The sequence below is a fragment of the Doryrhamphus excisus genome, chromosome 13, assembly GCF_030265055.1.
Source record: "Doryrhamphus excisus isolate RoL2022-K1 chromosome 13, RoL_Dexc_1.0, whole genome shotgun sequence".
Classification (NCBI taxonomy): domain Eukaryota; kingdom Metazoa; phylum Chordata; class Actinopteri; order Syngnathiformes; family Syngnathidae; genus Doryrhamphus; species Doryrhamphus excisus.
The window spans coordinates 17,473,121-17,496,778 of NC_080478.1; the positions used below are offsets into that span (position 1 = coordinate 17,473,121).

Genomic DNA, 23,658 nt, shown 5'->3' on the forward strand with positions numbered 1-23,658 from the left:
TCTTTGTAATATATTGATGTGGGCTCTATTCATTTTTTTTTAGGTTATGATGGCCCGCGTGCCACACGTTGGTCACCAATGCCTTACCATGCTATGCTAGTAGTGGGGATCATTGTACTCACCCATCCCTCGAAGACCTCCCCCGTGTTGGAGGTCTTCATGAGGTCCTCGAAGCGGATGGTGCAATTGGCCACAAAGTCATCATATCCGATGGGGGTTTCGTTGAAGACGGCCACCTCCATGTGTTGACCGTTTCTCACCAAGAAGGCGAAGTCCTCGTTGTAGGTCGGCGTGTTGGTTTTCTGTTTAGTGAGAGTCTGTCCCACTTTGGCGTCGTCCACCTTGAGGACGATGTAAGGGTCCAGGGCGGGAGCGTTCTTTAGGAAAATCATGGAGTGGCGCCGTGAGAAAGTGGTCGGTTTCAAGTCCACCGCCTCTCCGATTCGCAGGTTAATATGGCCGTTAAACTTCATGTCTGGCAAGCGAAGACTGAGAGAAGACGTCAAAAAACATTAAAACACTCAAGTATTAAGGGATGTCCATAAACGCGGCTGCACTTGTTGTGGGTCTGGCAACACAACTTTGAACACTTTTTGACATCCGCCTTTCTCTCCTCCGAGCCCCGAGTGGGCTGAATGTGGAGCGAAAAGGAAGCCACATCAAACACACGTCAATCAGGACCTACAAGTTCCGCATAACTTGACATAAAAAAACTACCTGCCATCGTTGGTTTGTCATGTCACGTGGCTGAATACGGACGACAATGCTGAGAAGACATGAACACCAATACCCACAATGCATCAGTCGGATGCGTCGACGCCTACCTGCTCGATTGACATGCTAGCTAGCTGCTTCTTTCGTCAGCTACATCCGAATTTATATTTCCATTAAAATATTGTTATGCGCTAAATAAATCAATTACTGTATGTAAATTTCTATTTTATATTTACATTTTAATCACAAAATTAATTAAAACTAAAACTAACCAACTAATGTTACAAAATGTCACCACGACCTCTCACGTGCATCACTAAGTCTATTGGAGGAACGAGGAAATCAGCTACGTGTTGCCACACGGACGAATATTGCATTGCTCTGCCATTGTTTACACTACGGACACTTGACAATGACAGTGGTATATTAGGTAATTTATTTCTTTGAGGCTACTTCCTGTTAGCTGGGGCATTAGAATTGAAACAATTTCTTTTTTATGTGTAATTCAAACTTTGTGAAATATTCAATAGCCCTGTTGCTATCGCTGCCTTCCTTAAATTGACACCCTCTTTCCATTCCTTCTTTCCACCATCAAAGTCTCCAGTCTATTGGTGTTAGACTTGAACTTTGACCCCACTCAGCAAAAATGTCAGCAGCAGAACGGCGTCTTTCTTACTCGGCCAGCTGTTCTAAATAAAGATGCAGGGTGGTACATCCCACACATCTCTGAAACACAGAGCAGAGATGAAGCAGGCTGATAGCAGGCGGCTTTGCCATAATGCACATGTGGCCTGCAGCCTGGCCATAATGTGTGTCAGTCATGCACTTCACGCTTTAAGCTTTCTGTGTGGGTTGTTAGCGATTTTACACAGATAGTGGAGTTAATAGCACAAAGAAAAGCTATCAAACAATGTGCTTTTTTTTTCTACATAAGTATCCGCTGCAAATGAAAGGAGAACTGACGCTGCGGAGGAAGTTATTGCATATTCGTTGCAACCCCAAACCATCCAGCAGAGGGCAGTAGAGGACTACCGGAGCTGAAGATGAAGCAACTTCGTGTATTGTATTGGACTTCCGCATTCTCTACTTTCACAGTGGAGCCACATGTGACATCTTTACAGTCCAAAATGATTTATTTTGTGTCTTTGTTCTGTAGAAATTCCACTTTTTCCTCCCTTAGTCTGTCAAACTCCCCTTCCACCCCCCACCCCCTCCTTACGCTGCATTACATTCTCCTCTTTCCAGCCAGTCAGACGCACTTTCGCTCCGTATGACCATGTCAAATCATGAATTATGCCCCCCATGGGAGAGCTCTCCAAATCTGTCTGTGACTCGAGACACCCGACTGGCATGCAAGAGTTGTGTGTTTTATGAGCATGTTGTATTTCTGGTGTATTTTCAGCCACAAACCTCCAGTAAATAAGGAAAAGACAGTTTATGACTTAATTTGGGCTGCAGCATTAGTTCGTCCGTGTACTTCACAGTCTAGGCTCATTTTTGATGTCTTTGTAAACCAGGACAGCTCAATCCTCTGGCTAAGCACCGTGGCCTCAACTTAACATTTTAGAAGCAAGCAGAACATCCACTTGCAAAGTAAACAGTCACATTTTCTTTCATTTGGCTTAAAAATGCACTCTGTTTCTGTCCATAACCCCTGGAAGGCCTCATTCAGGGCATCTGCATTAGAACTCCAATACCCCCCACTTTGCTTCTTCTTTGGTGTTGGGAGCTTTGGAGCTATTTGTGTTTTATGACTGCCAACATTTATATTGCACTTGATCTACAAAGCACCATCAATCAAACAGCGTACTTTGTTGTCTTTATGCTATTTTGTGGTCATTTGTCATTAGATAAAGGCATCAGGTCCGAATTCAACATTCATTCATTCATTTTCTACAGGGCACATATAGACAAACAACCATTCACACTCACATTCATACCTATGGACAATTTGGAGTCGCTAAATTAACCTAGCATGTTTTTGGAATGTGGGAGGAAACCGGAGTACCCAGAGAAAACCCACGCATGCACGGGGAGAACATGCAAACTCCACACAGAGATGGCCGAGGGTGGAATTGAACTCCGGTCTCCTAGCTGTGAGGCCTGCGTGCTAACCACTCGACCGCCGTGCAGCCAACTGAGAAATATCATTCATTGTGTGGAGTTTCCATGTTCTCCCCGTGCATGCGTGGGTTTTCTCCGGGTACTCCGGTTTCCTCCCACATTCCAAAAACATGCTAGGTTAATTGGCGACTCCAAATTGTCCATAGGTATGAATGTGAGTGTGAATGGTTGTTTGTCTATATGTGCCCTGTGATTGGCTGGCCACCAGTCCAGGGTGTACCCTGCCTCTCGCCCGAAGACAGCTGGGATAGGCTCCAGCACCCCTGCAACCCTCTTGAGGAAAAAGCGGTAGAAATGAATGAATTTGGAGTCTGTGGATAACTATAGCTAGATACCTAGTGCCACCGGAGACAGGCAAAATGTGTAAACAAAGATGGTAGAACTTCAACGAGAGCGATCACACACGCTAACCATCACGTCTGTATAGCGTCTGAAGCAGAAGCCGTCATAAATCAAGAAATAAAAACAGTGGATAACAGTTCAAGGAAGAAGAAAAGGAACCCTTGAGCTTTTTGATAGATGCATAATAAAGGATGTGGTGCAGAAAGAACAACAGATATGGACTGATGAGAATGTAGCGTGGACAAAGCAGCCGAGGGTGTGTGGACTGTCACAGCCCCTCCTGGGTAATTGGCTCCAGATGTGCGGCAGGCCAGCGTGGCCCATGCGCCAGTGAGGCGTCAGGGCAGCATTAAGAGCTCAGGCCGGGGCTGATGGGATCGTGAAGAGACAAACTCACTCCCTCACTCTCCCACCACCGCCACCAACAGAGCCAACCCCATACTGGTCTGTTGACAAGTGGGCCTCTGTCAGTACCTCAATTTACCAAAATAACAAAAAAAAACCCTATTCTTCCGAAAACACCACACACCGTGGTTGTTTATTTGCAAAGTTTTATCTCACCTTTGACCTTGATCTCCATTCTGATGCTTAAAGTTTAATTTCGTCTTCCCTGCTGTTGTCCACTGTATAAACACACATATTATACACACATATTACAAATACATATAGTTATTCACTAATCCCCTTCATATATATTGTGTGTAGTAGTTCAGAGTGTAGTCCGTCATTTATGAGATAAGCCGACTGGGGTAGGCTCCAGCGTTCCAATGACACTGAACTAGAGAAACAGTTGTTGTGAACTGAGGAATATTCATTCATTCTGGTATTCTACCACTTATCCTTACAAGAGTCGCAAAGGGTGCTGGAGCCTATCCCAGCTGTCTTCGAGCGAGAGGCGGGGTACACCCTGGACTGGTGGCCAGCCAATCACAGGGCACATATAGACAAACAACCATTCACACTCACATTCATACCTATGGACAATTTGGAGTCGCTAATTAACCTAGCATGTTTTTGGAATGTGGGAGGAAACCGGAGTACCCGGAGAAAACCCACATATGCACGGGGAGAACATGCAAACTCCACACAGAGATGGCTGAGGGTGGAATTGAACTCCGGTCTCCTGGCTGTGAGGCCTGCGTGCTAACCACTCGGACACCATGCAGCCGAAGGTGGGCTATGGGTGGATTAAATGGATTAAAAAACAGACTATTTTGGACATCCAAAGAAATACTGCTTGGAATAGGTGCAGATTCTGGAAGATCTATAAAGCTGAGGAATATAATGCATCAAAATAAAAGTACAATACATCACACATGATAGAAATCCTCATACAAGTTCGCCCCCTGGTGGCTGTAAGCAGAAAATATTGCTCTTCTGGGCATCCTCAGTCGGGAGGAAGAAGGAGCACTAGGTTGTCTAATTCCAGCTCAGGAGTGGAAGAGGATTCCGGAAACATCCTGTGCAGTTTTGGTGAATGCCATGCCCAAGAGGATCAAGGCAGTACTCACATATCATCAGCTATTTATAACTCTAAGTTATAAACAAGTTTAATTTTTACAGTATTGTCCCTTTGGAAGATATAATAAATGACTATGTTCATATTTATCAGATACTGTCAGAACCATGAGGTCCAATAACGTAATCAGAACCAAACTAGAACCATACATTCGTCTGTTTTTTTTAATCATACATGATGATTAAAAACACACAATCAAACACAGCATACACCTCTTAAAACAATACCAAAGTAGAGGCTGTCCACAGGGGGTGGATCTAGGCCCACCACATGATTCCATCCCTTCAAGCTGAGGAGATGTTGCTATCACATCATTGGGCAGGGAGTTGAACTAAGCTAAAACATTCCTGAAGGACTTTTAACCTCCATAAAAAAAAAACATTGTATGTTTTCATCTCACGGCACGGCGGTCGAGTGGTTAGCGCGCAGAGACCCGGGTTCAATTCCACCCTCGGCCATCTCTGTGTGGAGTTTGCATGTTCTCCCCGTGCATGTGTGGTTTTTTTCCGGGTACTCCGGTTTCCTCCCACATTCCAAAAACATGCTAGGTTAATTAGCGACTCCAAATTGTCCATAGGTATGAATGTGAGTGTGAATGGTTGTTTGTCTATATGTGACCTGTGATTGGCTGGCCGGAAGACAGCTGGGATAATGAATGAATGAATGAATGTTTTCATCTCAGCGTATCACCTGGTTGTCTGACTCACTCATGTCTGGTCTGCTCTGTAGGCCACTTATCTTCTCCAGGTCCGCACTGCACTGAAACTGCCTTTTCCCCCCGATTGTAGCCCAGGAACTACACGGATTCTGTGTGGAAAAGACACTTCTCTGCGTTGACAAACAGTCGGTTCTCCAGTAAGCGCTGGAGGACCTGGCAAACATGGGAGATGTGTAAGTCAATATTCTTCAAGTACTTCTCAGTACATCATTTGGGTACCTCAAGAGTGTGTTGAGTGCCATCTTCAACTCATCTTCAGCTCTTATGCGCCCTAGATGGTATTGTTTTGTTTAGTAAAGACTCCTTGTAAGGCATCAAAGGCGGATGTGAGCTGAGATAAGAGTATTTATTTTTGACCGTGATGTTGTTTTCCCCTCTGTAGTCTATGCAGGGTCTCAGAGTGCCATTTTTCTTGCCCACATAGGAAAAAACAACAACTCCCGCTGGGGAAGAAGTGGGTTGAATTATCCATGCAGTTTGGGATTCCCTAATATATGTCTCCATAGCTTCACGGTCAGGACGCAAGATGTTGTACAACTTGTACAACAAAGAGGTCCCTGGAAGGAGAATCTCCCCTCCTGTCCAGTTCATTTAGCTGTTATGCTGACTGAGCCACGAAAAAAAACAATACGGGATCCTTCGGGGTTCGCCATAGCAAAAAGGATATCGCTTCCTGATGGTTTCAGTCTGGTGGGTGACTGTGGCCAGATGACGACCATTCAGAGCTTTAGCAACAAAGCTAGTCCCTAGTTGCCAGATCGGCATTTATAAAATGACCCTCTGCTCCAGAGTTTACCAGAGCTGACATGGGTTGATGTTTCGACCACTGGTCTGAAGAGACAAAAGTCGATTTTTTCGGAAGGTGTGTGTTCCATTACAAAAAGTAAAAGTAGCATTGCATTTCAGAAAAAGAACATCATACCAACAGTAAAATATGGTGGTGGTAGTGTGATGGTCTGGGGCTGTTTTGCTGCGTCAAGACCTGGAAGACTTGCTGTGATAAATGGAAGCATCAATTCTGCTGTCTACCAAAAAAAAACAAAACATGAAAGACAATGTCCAGCAATCAGTTTGTGACCTCAAGCTGAAACCTCAAGCCGGTTCTGCGGCAGGACAATAATTGTGTTGTCATTGATGAATATTCAATTTTTTTTTATGTTCTGAATCATTTAAGTTTGACAATCATGAATGAGCAAACACTTTTTCACACCACTGTATATCTGACAGATGAGCTACACATAATAATAATAATAATATGTTCCTAATATGGAACAAAGTGACACAGCACAATTTCCCTTTAATTATGACACGTTTGACAGTAGATTTCCCCATAAAGAACCCAAATTTAAAATGATACCCTTAGCACCAGAGAAATCATTATACATACGGCTCGGAGTGACAAAACCAAACATCCCTGAACATTAATAAGCTTAATAAACAATAGTATAAGTGAGTCAACTTTGTGTTAGTGAAAAAAGCCATGTGCAAAAATAACATTTGATTAAATGAAAACCACACGTTTGTCCTTATGTGACACACAATCTACATTTGGTTGCTCTTATAGTGGAGACATGTTTATCGGTATGCATTTTGTTCCATACGCAATACATAAATGTGTTGAGAGGAACATTTCAGTGGGACATTTTCATTAGCACCTATCCCATTATTTCATTGAAATCAGTTCTTTGGTAGAATCCCCATCTGCCCTGAAGCTTCGTCTCGTGTAAATACGGACTAAGAGCTTTGTATCCATGTGAAGATGATGATTGAGAAGCTGCTGACGCCCATAATCAAACCGAAGACCACCAGAGCCATGGCCTACAAACACAATATTGCATTAAAAACCCAAGAGGGGTTTCTGTTAGTGCTTATTAAAAATATGTGAAGATTTACCCCAATGGAGTCAAAAGATCGGAGAGGATGGGGGCTAATCTTAAGGTAGAAGATGCCGGGGAAAACAAACAAGAGGCAGCTGGATGTCGTTGATCCTGGCGAGCAAAGAGGATAATATGTGTGTGTGTGTGTGATCATCATGGTTTCAAACACTAACACTACAATAAATATTGAATGAAAAATAATGCAACTGCGCCTACATAATTCAAAATAACATTATGTCATGTCTATTGATACCAAGATGACATAAAATACAACGCAACCCCACCTTTGTTATGATATGGATAGCGTTCGGTGTAGTTATCCATGTTTCCATGACAAATAAAAAATAATAATATAAAATAATAAATAAAATAAAAAGTAAAAAAAAAGAAAACCTTACCCACAACTCCAAAGACATTCCTGATATCTGGCACAAGGATGGCTAGCATCAGGACCGTTCCGAGGATGACCACAGTTGTTGCGATGTGGATCAACCAGGAAAAGGTACGATTTCCTCGCAGGAGCAAGATGACAGCCTTACGAGCCTGGAAAAAAAAATCGAAACCACGACAAATTAGGATGATAAGCAACACCGACAAATGTATTCATATCCAACGCAAGCGTGAATGTATCATAAAATTTGTGTGCTGGAGCCTATCCCAGCTGACTTCGGGCGAGAAGCAAGGTACACCCTGGACTGATCGCTAACCAATCACAGGGCACATATAGACAAACAACCATTCACACTCACATTCATACCTATGGACAATTTGGAGTCGCTAATTAACCTAGCATGTTTTTGGAATGTGGGAGGAAACCGGAGTACCCGGAGAAAACCCACACAAAACTCGACACGGAGATGGCTGAGAGTGGAATTGAACTGCAGTCTCCTAGCTGTGAGGCCTGCACGCTAACCACTAAAGCACCGTGCAGCCCTTGCCCAAAATTAATATGCATTTATTCATTCATTCATTTTCTACCGCTTATCCGCACAAGAGTTGCGGGGGGTGCTGGAGCCTATCCCAGCTGTCTTCGGCGAGAGGCAAGGTACACCCTGGACTGGTCTCTAACCAATCACAGGGTACATATAGACAAACAACCATTCACACTCACATTCATACCTATGGACAATTTGGAGTCGCTAATTAACCTAGCATGTTTTTGGAATGTTGGGAGGAAACCGGAGTACCCGGAGAAAACCCACGCATGCATGGGGAGAACATGCAAACAGGGTGGGATTGAACCCTGGTCTCCTAGCTGTCTGCGCGCTAACCACTCGACCGCCATGCAGCCTGTCACCAGATTAAAAAGATTAAATCATACACCTCACAAAATATAATATATTTGCATATTCTGTGGTTACACACCGGGAAGTGAATGAGCGGTACAGTCAGCAACACAGCGATGAGGATTGCCAGCCGAACCGTCATCACCAGGATATCGTGCGGCATGTAGGCATCGTAGCCAAGCAACAGCTCCGAGTCCACGTGAGCTGTACACAAGCAGACGAGAAAAGAATAACTCAAGAGTCAGCAGATGGCCTGGTGGAGCGTATGACTTTGTGTGGTGCAACCTACCATAGAAGGTGAGGTAGCCAAAGAGGGCAGAAATGAGGTAAACCAGGAAGCTGAGGCTGATGCTGACATTGGCTACATTCTGCATCCTTGCTTTATTTGGCCTAAAAGACACCATTCATTATACAGTATTCTGGTAATGGTAATGGTTTGATTTCATTTGAACATGCATCAGATTACAATTGAATGCATCACATAATCAGTTCACAGTTCCACATGTCCAAAAGGAGTAGGAAGAAGCAAAGCTTATTAAATCCTATCCCTCCATCTGGTACCTTTACAATCAGTAACTGTTACATTTGTTCACTTCCTGTTTTCCTAATATAATTTAATTTTATTTAATTGTATTTTTTTAATGATTTTTTTTTTACATTTTTAAAATATTTTCTTTTTTTATTCTTTTTTAATGGTTTTATTTCATTTGAAAATGCATCAGATTACAATTGAATGCATCACACAATCAGTTCACAGTTCCAAAAGGAGTAGGAAGAAGCAAAGCTTATTAAATCCTACCCCTCCATCTGGTACTTTTACAATCAGTAACTGTTACATTTGTTCACTTCCTGCTTTCCATAATACAGTTTAAGGTTGTTTTTTTTTTAATAATGCACCTCAAAGTACGAGGTGATATGACCATCCAATGACATAATGGTTACCATAGTAACTGTCAATATAGTGATATATATATATATATATATATATAGCACATCATGACTGGTTTAAGATTCTATTCATTATAGCTGAATCAGCATTATACCTGATGCTCAAGAAGATACACTTCTCTTCTTGAGTGTAAATGTACTTTTCTATGTGTGTTTTTAACTTGTGTAAACTCATCATTTCATCATTTTCGCCGGGGGTGCTGGAGCCTATCCCAGCTGTCTTCAGGGGAGAAGCAGAATACACCCTGGACTGGTTGCCAGCCAATCACAGGGCACATATAGACAAACAACCATTCACACTCACATTCATACCTATGGACAATTTGGAGTCGCCAATTAACCTAGCATGTTTTTGGAATGTGGGAGGAAACCGGAGTACCCGGAGAAAACCCACACAAAACTCCACACAGAGATGGCCGAGGATGGAATTGAACTGCGCGCTAACCTAAGCTCGTCCACCGTGCAGCCCCTTGTGTAAACTATTTACTTAAAAAGAAAGTCAATCCTCTGGTCCCCTGCATTGTGTCAAACTGAGAACCCCCGCCCCCATTCCTGTCTACATGAATGTAGAATGAATGAAAATGAAACAATATATGACCCTGCAGTACGATAACATTATTTTAAATTAAAAGAAATATTTTCATGTGTGGCGGCACGGCGGTCGAGTGGTTTGCGCGCAGACCTCACAGCTAGGAGACCAGGGTTCAATTCCACCCTCGGCCATCTCTGTGTGGAGTTTGCATGTTCTCCCCGTGCATGCGTGGGTTTTCTCCGGGTACTCCGGTTTCCTCCCACATTCCAAAAACATGCTAGGTTAATTAGCGACTCCAAATTGTCCATAGGTATGAATGTGAGTGTGAATGGTTGTTTGTCTATATGTGCCCTGTGATTGGCTGGCCACCAGTCCAGGGTGTACCCCGCCTCTCGCCCCAAAAGACAGCTGGGATAGGCTCCAGCACCCCCGGCGACCCTTGTGAGGAAAAAGCGGTAGAAAATGAATGAATGAATTTTCAAGTTTTAAATTTTAATTTGTGTGAACATAGCGTTAATGTGGGGAGCATAGCTGACCGGTCAAGTTCGCAATAGATTGGCAGGACGGCGGTGTGGCACAGGAAGGAGAAGGCCATGGTGGGGATGGCGTAGGCACTCTGTAACAACACACATCAGTCATATTGCTTTAACCACATTAGGAGCTCACACAGGTATGAGGATCCGGTAGATGGGAGCTATGATTTGTACTAAGCTAATGTAACAAAATAAAGTGGAAATATAAAAAAAATATAAGGCATGTATGTATGCCATCATGGCCCGTGAGTGTCAACTGCAGTCATACACAGTCCATCCTTATACGTCAAAGTGTGACTTGTCATCATCAGTGCCTACAAACTGCAGCAGACTCGACTTTTAATGACTTCTCGCAGCCTCTCTCTGTTTTTAATGTGTGTGTGTGTGTGTAGCAGGGAGGCTTTGTTTCATACGTACCCGACTAGAGATGACGAAAAGTTTGGGTGTGCAATCCGAGTCGGAGGAATTTGATACCTGGATAAACAGGCAGAAAAGAGGGAGGGTGTTATTCCTGAAAAGAGAGATGACATGCGGCAAATAGGAAGGAGAAGGGTTGAAAAAAAAAAAATCCAAATTCCACTGCTTAGCTTAGCGTTTTGCGACTGAAAGAAAAACATTCCTCTCAGTTAAGCCACGCCACGTCTGGAGTTATTGTATGGTTTGTATAATAAAAGAGGTCAGAGGTCACTTCCAGGCTGAGGAAATCTAAGGGGAGTTGAACTTCCTTCCCCTAAGGTAGCAGTCACCCCACAACACTCTCTGGTCCTTATCAAGCTCGTCTAGTCTAGTCTAGTCTAGTCTAGTCTAGTCTAGTCTAGTCTAGTCTAGTCTAGTCTAGTTTAGTCTAGTCTAGACCGCCATGGTCAGACTCATGTGTTGCCATTACCTGAGATACACCTAAAAACGTGGTCAGGTTTTGCGGCAGTGGGCAGGGGATTGACCACTTCTTGACCACAACCTGAGAAGGAGACAACCCAGTGGGTGAAAAACACAACAGAGGAGGTCAACTCAAAATATAGAAATATCAGGAATTTAGGAACCAGGAATTACCACAATGGCAAAGTAGAGCATGAAGAAGAAGGCCAGGCTGCTGGTGTAGCCCAGGAAACCTAAAACAGACACACATATCTGGTATGATCTGGTATGCCTGTCTAGATGCCTTCTGAGGCTGGTTTGTCTACGTACCAATTTTTGGCAATATTGCCAGAGGAAGGATGACGCATAGAGTAACGAGGATCAGCAGCAGTCTGCCATCTTGATACCAGGTCTGTCTAAATAGAGCAAAACAACAAACAGACATAAGCACAATATTAATTCTGCTTAATAAAATTGAGGCGGCACGGCGGTCGAGTGGTTAGCACGCAGACCTCACAGCTAGGAGACCAGGGTTCAAATCCACCCTCGGCCATCTCTGTGTGGAGTGCATGCATGGGTTTTCTCCGGGTACTCCGGTTTCCTCCCACATTCCAAAAACATGCTAGGTTAATTAGCGACTCCAAATTGTCCATAGGTATGAATGTGAGTGTGAATGGTTGTTTGTCTATATGTGCCCTGTGATTGGCTGGCCACCAGTCCAGGGTGTACCCCGCCTCTTGCCCGAAAACAGCTGGGATAGGCTCTAGCAACCCTTGTGAGGAAAAGTGGTAGAAAATGAATGAATGAATGTTCCTGTCACCACTGTTACTAGATGGTTTACTCTTATTATATCCTGTTAATATTTAATAATAACATAAGACATTGTTGTCTTATATTCAGAGTCTAGAGACTTATACATCAAAACCAAGAAAGGCAACAAACTTCTCAGAGGTTTTCTTACTGTCACTCACACACACACACATGTGACCTGGAGAGATGCAGCCACTGAAAAACGACGCGACAGCAGCAAAGGTGTTGTGATGCTAATTTTAAGATAATGGTGATCAATGAGGCAGAGTCTCGACTGAGAAATCATGATGTATTAAATTAAATTAAATTAAATTAAATTAAATTAAATTAAATTAAATTAAATTAAATTAAATTAAATTAAATTAAATTAAATTAAATTAAATTAAATTAAATTAAATTAAATTAAATTAAATTAAAATTTTAAGACCAGTTGAAAAATGTGTACAAGTTACATTTTTCTTAACTCATTCACTACCAAGGATGTAGTCATACGTTTTTTTTCCAACCAACTTATATCACAATCTGGGGTGCTTTTACCTTCATTGGAAGAATGGAATTTTGGGTTGTGCAGGGGTGTCAAACGGCGATTTCTGAAGCTGCTTTTGGGTTACGAACATGTACAACCATGAATGCCAGTTATTTGTGGGGCCAAAAATGGAATTTGACGCCCTTTGAAAAAGTAAAATGAAAGAAAGGTAGTCAAAAGAACATCCAGATACATCTCCAATGTATTAGCTCTGTACTAGCACAAATGTCACTCCCAGCCTCTAGAAAATAAGGAACAGACATGATTGAATGAAGGCTGCAAAAGATTATTTATAAAAAAAAACGTGGCGAAATGTCAGGGACAACAGGGATGTTTTTTAAGGTTCCTTAAAATGAGACGCCTCTGGAAATTTGTCTCCATTTTATGCTCAAATCCAGACCGACAGACCCCTCATGTGGTACCCATTAAAGGCTTTAGCTCTCACAAACCATAACAATTATGTAATTCACATTCAAACGTTGCATAGCTCCAACACATCAGACCAGACCATGAATCGCTTGGTTTTGAGAAAGACAGAGTGGAATACTATTTGAGACTGAGGTGGGCCGGGTGTTGGAGGTGACACATGTGGAAGGCATGTCGGCTCCGCTGTGGGTCGAGGTCAGATGGGAGGCGCGGTGCCTGGCATGGGGACTGAAGCATAGGGTCACGGGGGCCTGGCTCCGGTGCTCTTTATGCGGATCCCAGAGTCAGCAAGCACCTGCTCCGACCACATCAACACTCAGTGACCCCTATGGCTGTTTCACTACAGCTACAGCGTCAGCAGGGGGACGCTGATGGATTTGTCTCTTCATCTTCACACATTCTGCCCGGTAACTGGACGTCACACGGGTTACTGTCATGATAGAATTTATTTTTTAACTTTTATTGAGCTGAAGCACCCTTGCGTGGGATAGTAAATACACTATGGGCACTCGTGTATGGACGCAGTAACATTACCAGGAATAAAATGGGTAATCTTCACTTTCCTGGGAAGATGTTCTAAAGATCTGACAATGTGTCTATGTCACACTGAAGAACATTTATGAGGTCAAAGGCAGCAGATGTTGGATCTCGGCCTGCCTAGCAATCATTGCACCAGATCATTCCGGATTCATTCATTCATTCACTTTCTACCGCTTATCCTCACGAGGGTCGCAGGGGGTGCTGGAGCCTATCCCAGCTGTACACCCTGGACTGGTCTTCACTGGACTTCACCAATTGAAAAATTAAATTAAATTAAATTATTCATTCATTCATTTTCTCTCGCTTTTTCCTCACGAGGGTCGCGGGGGGTGCTGGAGCCTATCCCAGCTGTCTTTGGGCGAGAGGCGGGGTACACCCTGGACTGGTGGCCAGCCAATCACAGGGCACATATAAACAAACAACCATTCACACTCACATTCATACCTATGGACAATTTGGAGTCGCTAAATTAACCTAGCATGTTTTTGGAATGTGGGAGGAAACCGGAGTAAACCCACACATGCATGGGGAGAACATGCAAACTCCACACAGAGATGGCCGAGGATGGAATTGAACTCCGGTCTCCTAGCTGTGAGGCCTGCATGCTAACCACTCGCACACCGGTACACGGGCTATGGGTGGATTAAATTAAAACAGACTATTTTGGACATTCAAAGAAATACTGCTTGGAATAGGTGCAGATTCTGGAAGATCTATAAAGCTTTGAAGGGACAATTTGAAGTCGCCAATTAACCTAGCATGTTTTTGGAATGTGGGAGGAAACCGGAGTAAACCCACGCATGCATGGGGAGAACATGCAAACTCCCCATGGAGATGGATGAGGGTGGAATTGAACCCGGGTCTTCTAGTTGTGAGGCCTGCACGCTCATTCCGAATTCAAATACATTATAAATATATATAAATACAAATAAGGCACTCAGAAGATGTGATATATATATATATATATATATATATATATATATATATATATATATATATATATATATATCACATTTTGCTATGTTTGTGCAATTTATGCATTATGTGACTGAGTGCTTGGAGACCAGGGTTCAATTCCACCCTCGGCCATCTCTGTGTGGAATTTTGTGTGGGTTTTCTCCGGGTACTCCGGTTTCCTCCCACATTCCAAAAACATGCTAGGTTAATTAGCGACTCCAAATTGTCCATAGGTATGAATGTGAGTGTGAATGGTTGTTTGTCTATATGTGCCTTGTGATTGGCTGGCCACCAGTCCAGGGTGTACCCCGCCTCTCGCCCCAAGACAGCTAGGATAAGCTCCAGCCCCCCCGCGACCCTTGTGAGGAAAAGCGGCAGAAAATGAATGAATATACATATATGTATTTATACTGTACTTTTACTGATTACTGTACTCAACAAATAAACTTGATGAGTACAGATGCTCAATATTGGCGTTCTTACTGATATCACTTGCATAAATATTGTGACAGATTTTGGAAGTCACAGCACACATAAGGCGTGCCATCGATTTTTTTAGAAAATGAAAGGCTTTTTCAGCGCCTTATTGTGTGCAATATGGAAGATTTCATCCAATTCCGAGGCACAGTACTGCAATGGAGTCTCAACAAAGTGTTTTAATAACAACATAAAGCTGGCCAACGCAGCACAATCCCACATCCATCCACAGTGAGGGGAGAAACTTTTTTTTTATATTTCGCCGTCCGCTTTCCGATAAAAGGGCTATAAAACTGCAATGATTTTTAATAGAAGATGCTGTAATACTAATCATCTCAGTCATTCTGGTTTTGATGGGCATGAGTCCGTTTTTTTGCTGGCGTCTGAAAGCCAACTCATTAACAGAAACCTTTTTGTTTTTCTCAGTGGCGCGCTGTAATTAGAATGGCAAAACTGATATCCCTTTGTATCAGTCTGATTCCGGAGAACATGTGCTAGAGATTTGAGGGTGAAAGCAGAGCGCTAATAAAAAACAGATGATCCGACTGCTGATGGAGGGAAGTGAAAGCCGCTAGCTACACCTATCACATCCAGTGTGGAGCGACAGAAATCACTCATTTGTCCGTGAGGGTGCGGAGCCACAGTTTGCTAATATGTTGTTTTGCTTTTTAACACTGCTGCAGTATGACTACAGTATAGCGGTAAAGCTTTAGGGAGACATTGTCCGACACCACATTATTCTCAGGTTTCTTGTTGAGTAGTTCTGTGGTCACACGAGTCAAAAACGACTTACACTCGTCCACCACAACATTAGATACATCAGCGCAAAAGCTGTATCAATTAAGCTAATAGCTCTCAGGTTTGGGATTAGTTAGGAATTCATTTAAGAATATGATTATTAAGATATCCAACTGGTAGGATATACTGGTCGTTTATTTATGCCTTTTTTTCTGATATGTTCCAGACGAAACCTCTAACTGTTTGTGATTGGTGCATATCGATTTGGTCTGTCTAGGACAGGGGTGGGCAAAGTACGGCCCCGGGGGCTACACACGGCCCACCAAGCGTTTGAATCCGGCCCGCCAGTTGCTTTCTAAGTATTTCGACTTTTAACATACAAACTAGCAACATTACTTGCAAGTCGGATGTCTTATTTAGTAAAAAAAACAAACAAAACTGTAATATTAAATTACATAGTTTGATGTGCTCCTGAAAAAAGGGACATGAGAACATACAGCTGATAGTATAACACTTTTACAGATAAAATTAAATAAATAATTCATGCAAAATTATTAGCATAAAATAGTGTGTGTGTTAAATATATGTTCTGGACCCCCGAACAATTTTTTTTTGCCCACCCCTGGTCTAGGATCTAACAGATTACTGCATTAATCGATACAACAAGCTACAGATTAATCGACTAAGAAAAGAATAAGTTGCAACTAAAATAAATAGTATAAGGAGACACGTCTTAAGTTATTTTGGGCCATTTCAGATTGTGTCCATATAATAACTTTTTAAATTTTTTCAATATTGCAGCCTTGAGTATTGGCCGATGCGAATACCGATCCAACATCAACACAAATCATACATTTTTTTCGTCGTTTTTCCTGATTATGGAGTCGCCACAGCAGGCCTTTTCGATCCGCATACTGATTTTTGGCATGAGCCCTTTATATTCCGGATGCCCTTTTTTTTTTTACAAATACTTATTATTATTATTGTTATTATTATGCATGTGTGGTTGTAGGGCGGCATGGCGGTCGAGTGGTTAGCGCGCAGACCTCACAGCTAGGAGACCAGGGTTCAATTCCACCCTCGGCCATCTCTGTGTGGAGTTTGCATGTTCTCCCCGTGCATGCGTGGGTTTTCTCCGGGTACTCCGGTTTCCTCCCACATTCCAAAAACATGCTAGGTTAATTGGCGACTCCAAATTGTCCATAGGTATGAATGTGAGTGTGAATGGTTGTTTGTCTATATGTGCCCTGTGATTGGCTGGCCACCAGTCCAGGGAGTACTCTCGCCCTAAGACAGCTGGGATAGGCTCCAGCGACCCTCATGAGGAAAAAGTGGTAGAAAATGAATGAATGAATGCTTGTATTGCATCTCTTTAGATTGGCCATTAAGTTTACAGTACAGTGTACAGTTCGGATTTGCAGCAAAAAAGAGGCTACGTTTGTTATCTTAGCGCACCTACCCAGAGTGGTCCGGACTCAGGAAGCTGGTGATGGTCGCAGGAAGCTCTGACTTCAAGATGAACAAATATGATGACATGGCTGTGAGAAGGGAGAGGGAGAGTTTAGACCATGTGGGTTTTGCAATGAACACACACACACAAAAAGAGCCAAAGCACAGCATGCCAAACACATTGGGTGATTCTATGTTGCTGTGTGTGAGGGCGGGTGAGGTCCAGCACACGGGGCGGAGGGGTCTGAGTTAATGCAGATGGGTGGGGCAGGCAGCTCAAGGCGATCACCGGCAAAGCCCTCTGTGCAGACGCTGTGCAGATCTTTGGACCGTCTGAGACCCACATGGAGAAATGAGGGGGGGGAGGAGGAATGCAAACAATAATGATACCTGACGCTAATCCTGCTACTTTCTATGCTTTCCTCCAACTAGGAAACAGGACATTATCAGTCTCCAATATCCTTCCCGAGACAGCCAATTGGAGGAAGCTATCAGGGTCACGTCCTTGGGTCATACTTACCCCAAGAACATGAGAGGTGGGGTGGTGGTGGGGTGGGTGAATGGAAATGAAGATGAAGACCAGAACAAGAGCGCGTTTGTGGTGTGAAATGAGCTTCAGATGCAGCATACGGCCAGTGATAAAGGCAAATAATGTTAAGGGATTACTTTTTGGGAAGACAGACACAGCCAGGGTTAGGTGGGACCTGACTTCCCCCCCAGGGAAAGGGTTTTGCGCTCGCCGTTAAATAAACTACGACCGTAATCCCTCAGATCCTGCGTGTGTTTATAAAAGAGAATTCTTCCAATAACCCTTCAGCCCACACAGACACTCGCTGAGAAGGAGGAAACACATTATGAAGCACTGAGGTCTGCCAGTAAATGGACCGGATTGGACCTACTGGTTGACTCGGACAAAAATCTTCAGCAAAACTTTTACATTTTTTTTTTTTAAAAACAAGGAAAACAGATTTGGGCTTTTTTCAGGTTTTGCATAATCTTTTGAAGGAATGCAATGGTATTCAATACAAGCAACAACAATGTGAGGTTACATTAGCACTACGCTAACTCTTGCACAAAGTTGCAGTTTAGATTTCATTTCAAATCAATAAAATATGTTGAGTGTGCAAGTAGAAATAAAAAGAAGCAGATGTTGTGGTGCTGTGTGTTTATTCCGTTAGGGACGGGGGATATTTGTTCTGTCGTGTGATTTTCTTTAGATAGCTAGGTTAGCTAGGCAAAGAGCAGGCTAATCCCTTCATGAGGTAAGCAACTGTACAGTATTTGTTGAGCGAAGGCAAAAAGGATGTAAAACAACCCAACTATGAGGCAATTTGAGAGATGTGATTTGTGCCATTTAATCATAGAGAGGAAATAAAAGTAATTACAGAAAACCTTGCAATGCCTGCACTCGATCGTGCAATGCGTTGTGGTCTGCGGACGCAATTTTTAGGGCAACAACGTTTGTTTGTATCAGATTTGTGCCCACTACAGGTAAAATTTTGTTAAATGTTCATTACTCTATTTCATATGTCATGTTTGTGGTGTTGTTGTTTTTTTTTTTAACGTAAAACTGTGCCTGTTTAAAAAAAGCCTTGAACAGATCTCTCTGCATCGATTTTGTATGGCATAGTTTAAAATCGTGATGTTAAATGTTCAGTTGTCTATTCAATTGTCATTTGCAATTATGTTTGCATTATTTTGTGCAAGTAAAACTTTAATTATTGTCTATAAAATATGTTTAGAGTTAACATTTTTGTGTGTGAGGAACGGATTAATTGGATTTACATTATTTCCTATGGGAAAACTTGACTTGGTTAGAGTCCGTTTTGGTTTGAATCAGACCTTCGGGAACGGAATAATGACGTTAACCAGGGCATCGCTGTACTTTTCTTCATCAACGTTAAAATCTTATCTCGGCTCGTTCCCAATCTCTTCCGTTGTCTCGTCTCGTGAACCCCATAGTTGTTTGCAACAAATTACTCAAAATTGCTCTGTCTCAGGCGGCACGGTGGTGGAGTGGTTAGCACGCAGACCCCCACAGCTAGGAGACCAGGGTTCAATTCCACCCACGGCCATCTCTGTATGGAGTTTGCATGTTCTCCCCGTGCATGCGTGGGTTTTCTGCGGTTACTCCGGTTTCCTCCCACATTCCAAAAACATGCTAGGTTAATTGTCGACTCCAAATTGTCCATAGGTATGAATGTGAGTGTGAATGGTTGTTTGTCTATATGTGCCCTGTGATTGGCTGGCCACCAGTCCAGGGTGTACCCCGCCTCTCACCCCAAGACAGCTGGGATAGGCTCCAGCACCCCCTGCATTTCTACTTGCATTTTGAAGCTCTCCTCGGGATCCAACGGTGCAAAATGTAAATTCTTGCAATTTTCCAACTCGCCTTAAATTTTTGTATTTTTGTAAGATGATGGTTATTAGAGATGCAAGTGACAGGAAATTAAAAATGGCATCAATACCTTGGCAAACGTTTTCCAACCACAACAGCAACACAGACAAGAGACACCATGTACCGACCAGTTTCATGCACTTGGTTATCGTAAGACATCACGGCAACAACACTGACAGAGGTCACACGGTACTTACGTCTCTAACAAAGACGTCCTTGAGTGAAGAGAAAGATTGGTTATTGGTGGAGTGGTAAGAAAACATGTTGTAAGGAGAAAATGGATGTGAGCTGCGTGTGTGGTCATCAAAGTAAGCAACATAAGACAGAGTCACTTTCATTCCACTGTGAGAGCCTGTATACTGGCCAGTAATTAAGGTCAATTGGCCCATCAGCCTTTGGCAGTGCAGATGAATGTTTACTCAGAGTGAAGCTAATTGCGCTCTTATAAAAAGGGGGCCCACGGTGCAGACAGATGCATGCTGGAGAGGCTCTAACACACACTGATCCCCCACCCCCCTCTTTCCACAATGCACCCCATGCTGGGAAAACCACAAACATACCAGAGGGCAGCACAATAATCCACTCAGCCGCGCCGCTAATGAGTGTGGTCACGCTATCACCTCGGACCGCTGCAGCCTGCGAGGCCGCGGGAGCAGAGAGATGGGCCGGAGTCCAAAGAAGAGGGCTCCCATTAGAGTCTTTTTAGAGGGCGGGAGGGGGTTTTACCATCAGTGATCAATTAGACCAAAATTCAGGTTCCGGGCCCAGGGGGGGATTGCTAAGAGGACCGCAGCAGTGGTGTCAAAGGTTATCAGGAGAATTTTGGGTAATAGCCTCGAGAGCCAAGGAAGCATAAACTTAAGGGCTGACACATTGACAGTAGGGGGCGCTCTCTTCCTCATACTGAAACTGAACATTATCATTTTACATTTTGGATATTAATGTCAGAAAAAACAGGACACTTACCACCAACATTTTGGATGAGGATAGCGACTGCAACGAGAACCTACAAAAACATTTCAAAAAGGGGTTAGAGTCATGTTTCCAGATGCTAATTATTAGCTTCACCTCCATCAAGATCAGGGGTCTCCACTAGTTTGAGGCCCCCGCCTTGATATGAAGGTTTAATGTTAGTGCGGCCCGCGCAAGTTTGATATGGATGCTGTATGGTATCATGTACCCAGAAAAAATTATTACGTTTGATTAATGTTCATGTTAAAGGTTAAATAACTGTTAATAGTTATCCTCCCTATCCGTGTGGAAGTGGTAAGTTTTTGGCTATTTAAGTTTAAAGGAAATAACTTGAAGGCTACCGTTTAGGTCGCTAGCTCTCTAGTTTGCGAGTTAGCATGTGTCTCAAGACCCTGCAGTTGCGCAATATGTTGTAAATAAAAAGAGTATAAATGTGACTATAGTCGTGTTTTGTCATGTCTACAGGGCTCAATAATGCTTTGTTCATTTTAATCTGAAAAAAATAATTTGTCTACCCACCAACTATATGTGGTTTCTTAAGTTTTTATTATTTGCCGTTTTATTATTATTATTATTATATTTATTATATTTATTACTGATTGATTGATTTTCTTTATTCTTGATTTGTTTATTTATTTTTCATCTTATTTTGTGTAGAAAAATAAAAAGTAAGATATTTGAGAACAGTGGAATGTTTTATCAGAGCTTTTATTGTAGAAAATCGGAACCAAAGCACTGAAAAAGTTTGTATATTTTTCTGTGTTTAATAAATGCGTTTTGTTTTTTGTGCTGCAAACAATATCCGATATCTGTAAGAAAACCAATATTGTGCATCTTTAAAAAACAAGAACGGTAAATGAAAAAGAATGGGATCACTTTGTAAGTCTATATCTTATTGATTCACTGACTGTGGTTACACTTGTTTAACCGCTAGGAATAGTGAAATATACTTAATTAATCTGTAGTGTTAATAAAGGTGGAAATCCAACAAGCATCTTGTAGTAGTTGTAGGTAGTTCTACTAGTAGTAGAATATGTCAGAAGTAAAGATTTGACTCATGAGATGTTGGAAAAGAGCTTGAAAGGCTAGTGGGAAAACCGTTAAACGACTATAGTGTAAAAAGTACCCCTAAATAAATGGCTATGAAGATGAATCAAAACCTGAATAAACAGTCAAAGCATCGGTCTTATCAATAGTAAGTGAATAAAGGGGCAATTGACTGTTAAGTTCACAGTAATAAAACTTACTTTTCCTGGTTTTTGTAATGCTCGCCCTCCAAGATCTTCATATGAATTGATTCCTGCAGGAGACAACAGCAGTGAAAGAAAAACAGATTTTTATGATAAACCACTGCCTTTTTAGTTTGCCGCTCTCTCACCTGTCTGGTCACAAAGCTTGAGGAGGAGGTGTATGGAATACCCTGCCAGGCTGGATACAAGTACCAACAATATACTAGACAAGAAGCGCACATCAAAATGAAGCTGTATTATTATGGCTTGACTCATATTACCATCACATTAGTGTAAGCTGTTGTCACAGCATGCTTACCAGAAGCTAACTATGCCGGTGCTTGCCATGGCATAAGCTAGGCCCAGAATACCGCTGCCCATGATCGCATTCATCAGGTTAAACACTGACGAGGCAAAGGAGGCACCTTTGGATCTGCTCTGCTGCACAGAACATGAAGAGAAATGTGGTTAAATAAAAATAAATCAAATTACTTTCATTTCATCGGTCCTGATGATGCGTCTCATGAAACAGCAACACAGTGGCATTTGGGATCAGGGAATGGAAACGGGAATGGATAGGATGGGATTTGAGCTGCAGGCTGTGGGACAGCTGCCTGAGCTCAGGATAAAGGGAGCTGCCCAAATTGATTGACCCCTCTAATAAGGGATATCCTGCAGAGGACAAGTGGCCACAGTGGTGTCGGTGTCACAACAAGCGTGGACTGCGATACACAATCAAGAAACTGGAAGTAATCATCACACCTACTGGACGGAAATATAGTACAGTCTTAAACGGGACCTATTATGCTTTTTTCCCACTTTTCTGACCTATAAATGTTGCTACAATGTTGTATTCTAATGTTAAAAGATGAAGTCTATGGAAACACTGCAGAAAAGATACATAATCCGGAAGATCTAGAAAGATTTCTGAGCGGGTTATTGTGTATAGCTGCTCTATAGGAGTCCACAACTCACTACAAAGCGTAATAGGTCCCATTTAAATGTAAATACACTTTTTAAGCCAACAATAAAAGTAAGATTTATAGATTTATATTCACTTGTGTAACTTTTTATGACATTATTCAGTCAGTGTCACCGTCCAGACTGCATGGTAGCCATTTCAGCATGCTTACGCCAGCAAAAAAAAAAAAGTATATGGTTGAACTTGAAACTGCTTACATCACGTGCTTTATGTTCAAACTTCCTAATAAGTTAGCTAGTCACACAAACCACTAAAACAATTTTATTCTCTTATTATTATTATTATTAGTTAGAATGATGAGTTAATGGTGACACAATACTTTAGTTCATTATTGAAAAAAAGAAAATAACATAGAAGTAAATTAAACATTTAAATATAGTAAACAGGTGTATGCTTTTTCCTTTCACGTAGAAGACAAGACAGCTAGCTATAAAATAGATAAGCTAAATAGATAAAATAACTTTTGGTGTTCTTACGTTTGACAGCAAAGGTGTTTCGTCGGTCACCTCCGTATTTTCATTCCCGTTGATACTCATTTTCAGCAAAAAAACAAACACAAAACTTCACTTAAGTCTCACAAAGTCTTTGCTACAACGACTGTCCGAGTTATAACCCCATATTCTCTCGTATATTCTTATCACTAGCTTGTTGTTGTTGTCAGTGCAAGTCCGAGTCACGTGCCCTGCATTTCCGTCGCACATTTGAC

At 42.3% G+C, this 23,658-nt stretch overlaps 2 protein-coding genes across 6 annotated transcripts in view; both read right to left on the bottom strand.

The window, feature by feature from the left end:
- prkcha (protein kinase C, eta, a) overlaps positions 1-1,004 on the bottom strand; it is a 23,511-nt gene extending 22,507 nt beyond the window's left edge. Inside the window, exon 1 of the mRNA XM_058090616.1 lies at positions 123-1,004. Within this exon, the coding sequence (XP_057946599.1) occupies positions 123-473 (351 nt within the window). The 5' untranslated portion in view covers positions 474-1,004. The remainder of the gene's footprint in view (positions 1-122) is intronic.
- A 2,115-nt stretch (positions 1,005-3,119) lies between these two features.
- On the bottom strand, positions 3,120-23,639 carry slc38a6 (solute carrier family 38 member 6). 5 transcript variants are annotated; one of them, XR_009132464.1, is made up of 17 exons: positions 23,429-23,639; positions 22,290-22,411; positions 22,120-22,193; positions 21,989-22,041; positions 20,736-20,775; positions 17,382-17,460; positions 11,779-11,864; positions 11,644-11,702; positions 11,480-11,551; positions 11,011-11,067; positions 10,597-10,676; positions 8,870-8,970; positions 8,660-8,784; positions 7,693-7,837; positions 5,637-6,442; positions 5,407-5,570; positions 3,120-3,803 (listed from the first exon to the last, which is right to left on the bottom strand). XR_009132464.1 is itself a non-coding variant. In XM_058091523.1 (16 exons), exons 1-16 carry the CDS (start codon positions 23,486-23,488, stop codon positions 7,152-7,154), a joined length of 1,329 nt encoding a protein of 442 aa, XP_057947506.1. In that variant the 5' UTR covers positions 23,489-23,639; the 3' UTR covers positions 6,553-7,151. The 5 variants fall into 5 exon arrangements, 3 of the variants coding, with proteins under 3 accessions (XP_057947508.1, XP_057947506.1, XP_057947505.1); XR_009132463.1 differs by having other exon boundaries at positions 5,407-6,442; XM_058091523.1 differs by lacking the exons at positions 3,120-3,803; positions 5,407-5,570; positions 5,637-6,442 and adding exons at positions 6,553-7,235; positions 7,311-7,405 and having other exon boundaries at positions 22,290-22,408.
- Positions 23,640-23,658: the final 19 nt, after the last annotated feature.

Bases quoted from the DNA above. Each gene is read 5' to 3' on its own strand.
- slc38a6 (XM_058091522.1), bottom strand. From the start codon at position 23,488: ATGAGTATCAACGGGAATGAAAATACGGAGGTGACCGACGAAACACCT. The intron at 22,042-22,119 runs GTGAGAGAGCGG...TGTCTCCTGCAG, and splicing joins CAAGCTTTGTGACCAGACAG to GAATCAATTCATATGAAGAT. The intron at 20,776-21,988 runs GTAAGTTTTATT...ATGTTTTTGTAG, and splicing joins CATTACAAAAACCAGGAAAA to GTTCTCGTTGCAGTCGCTAT.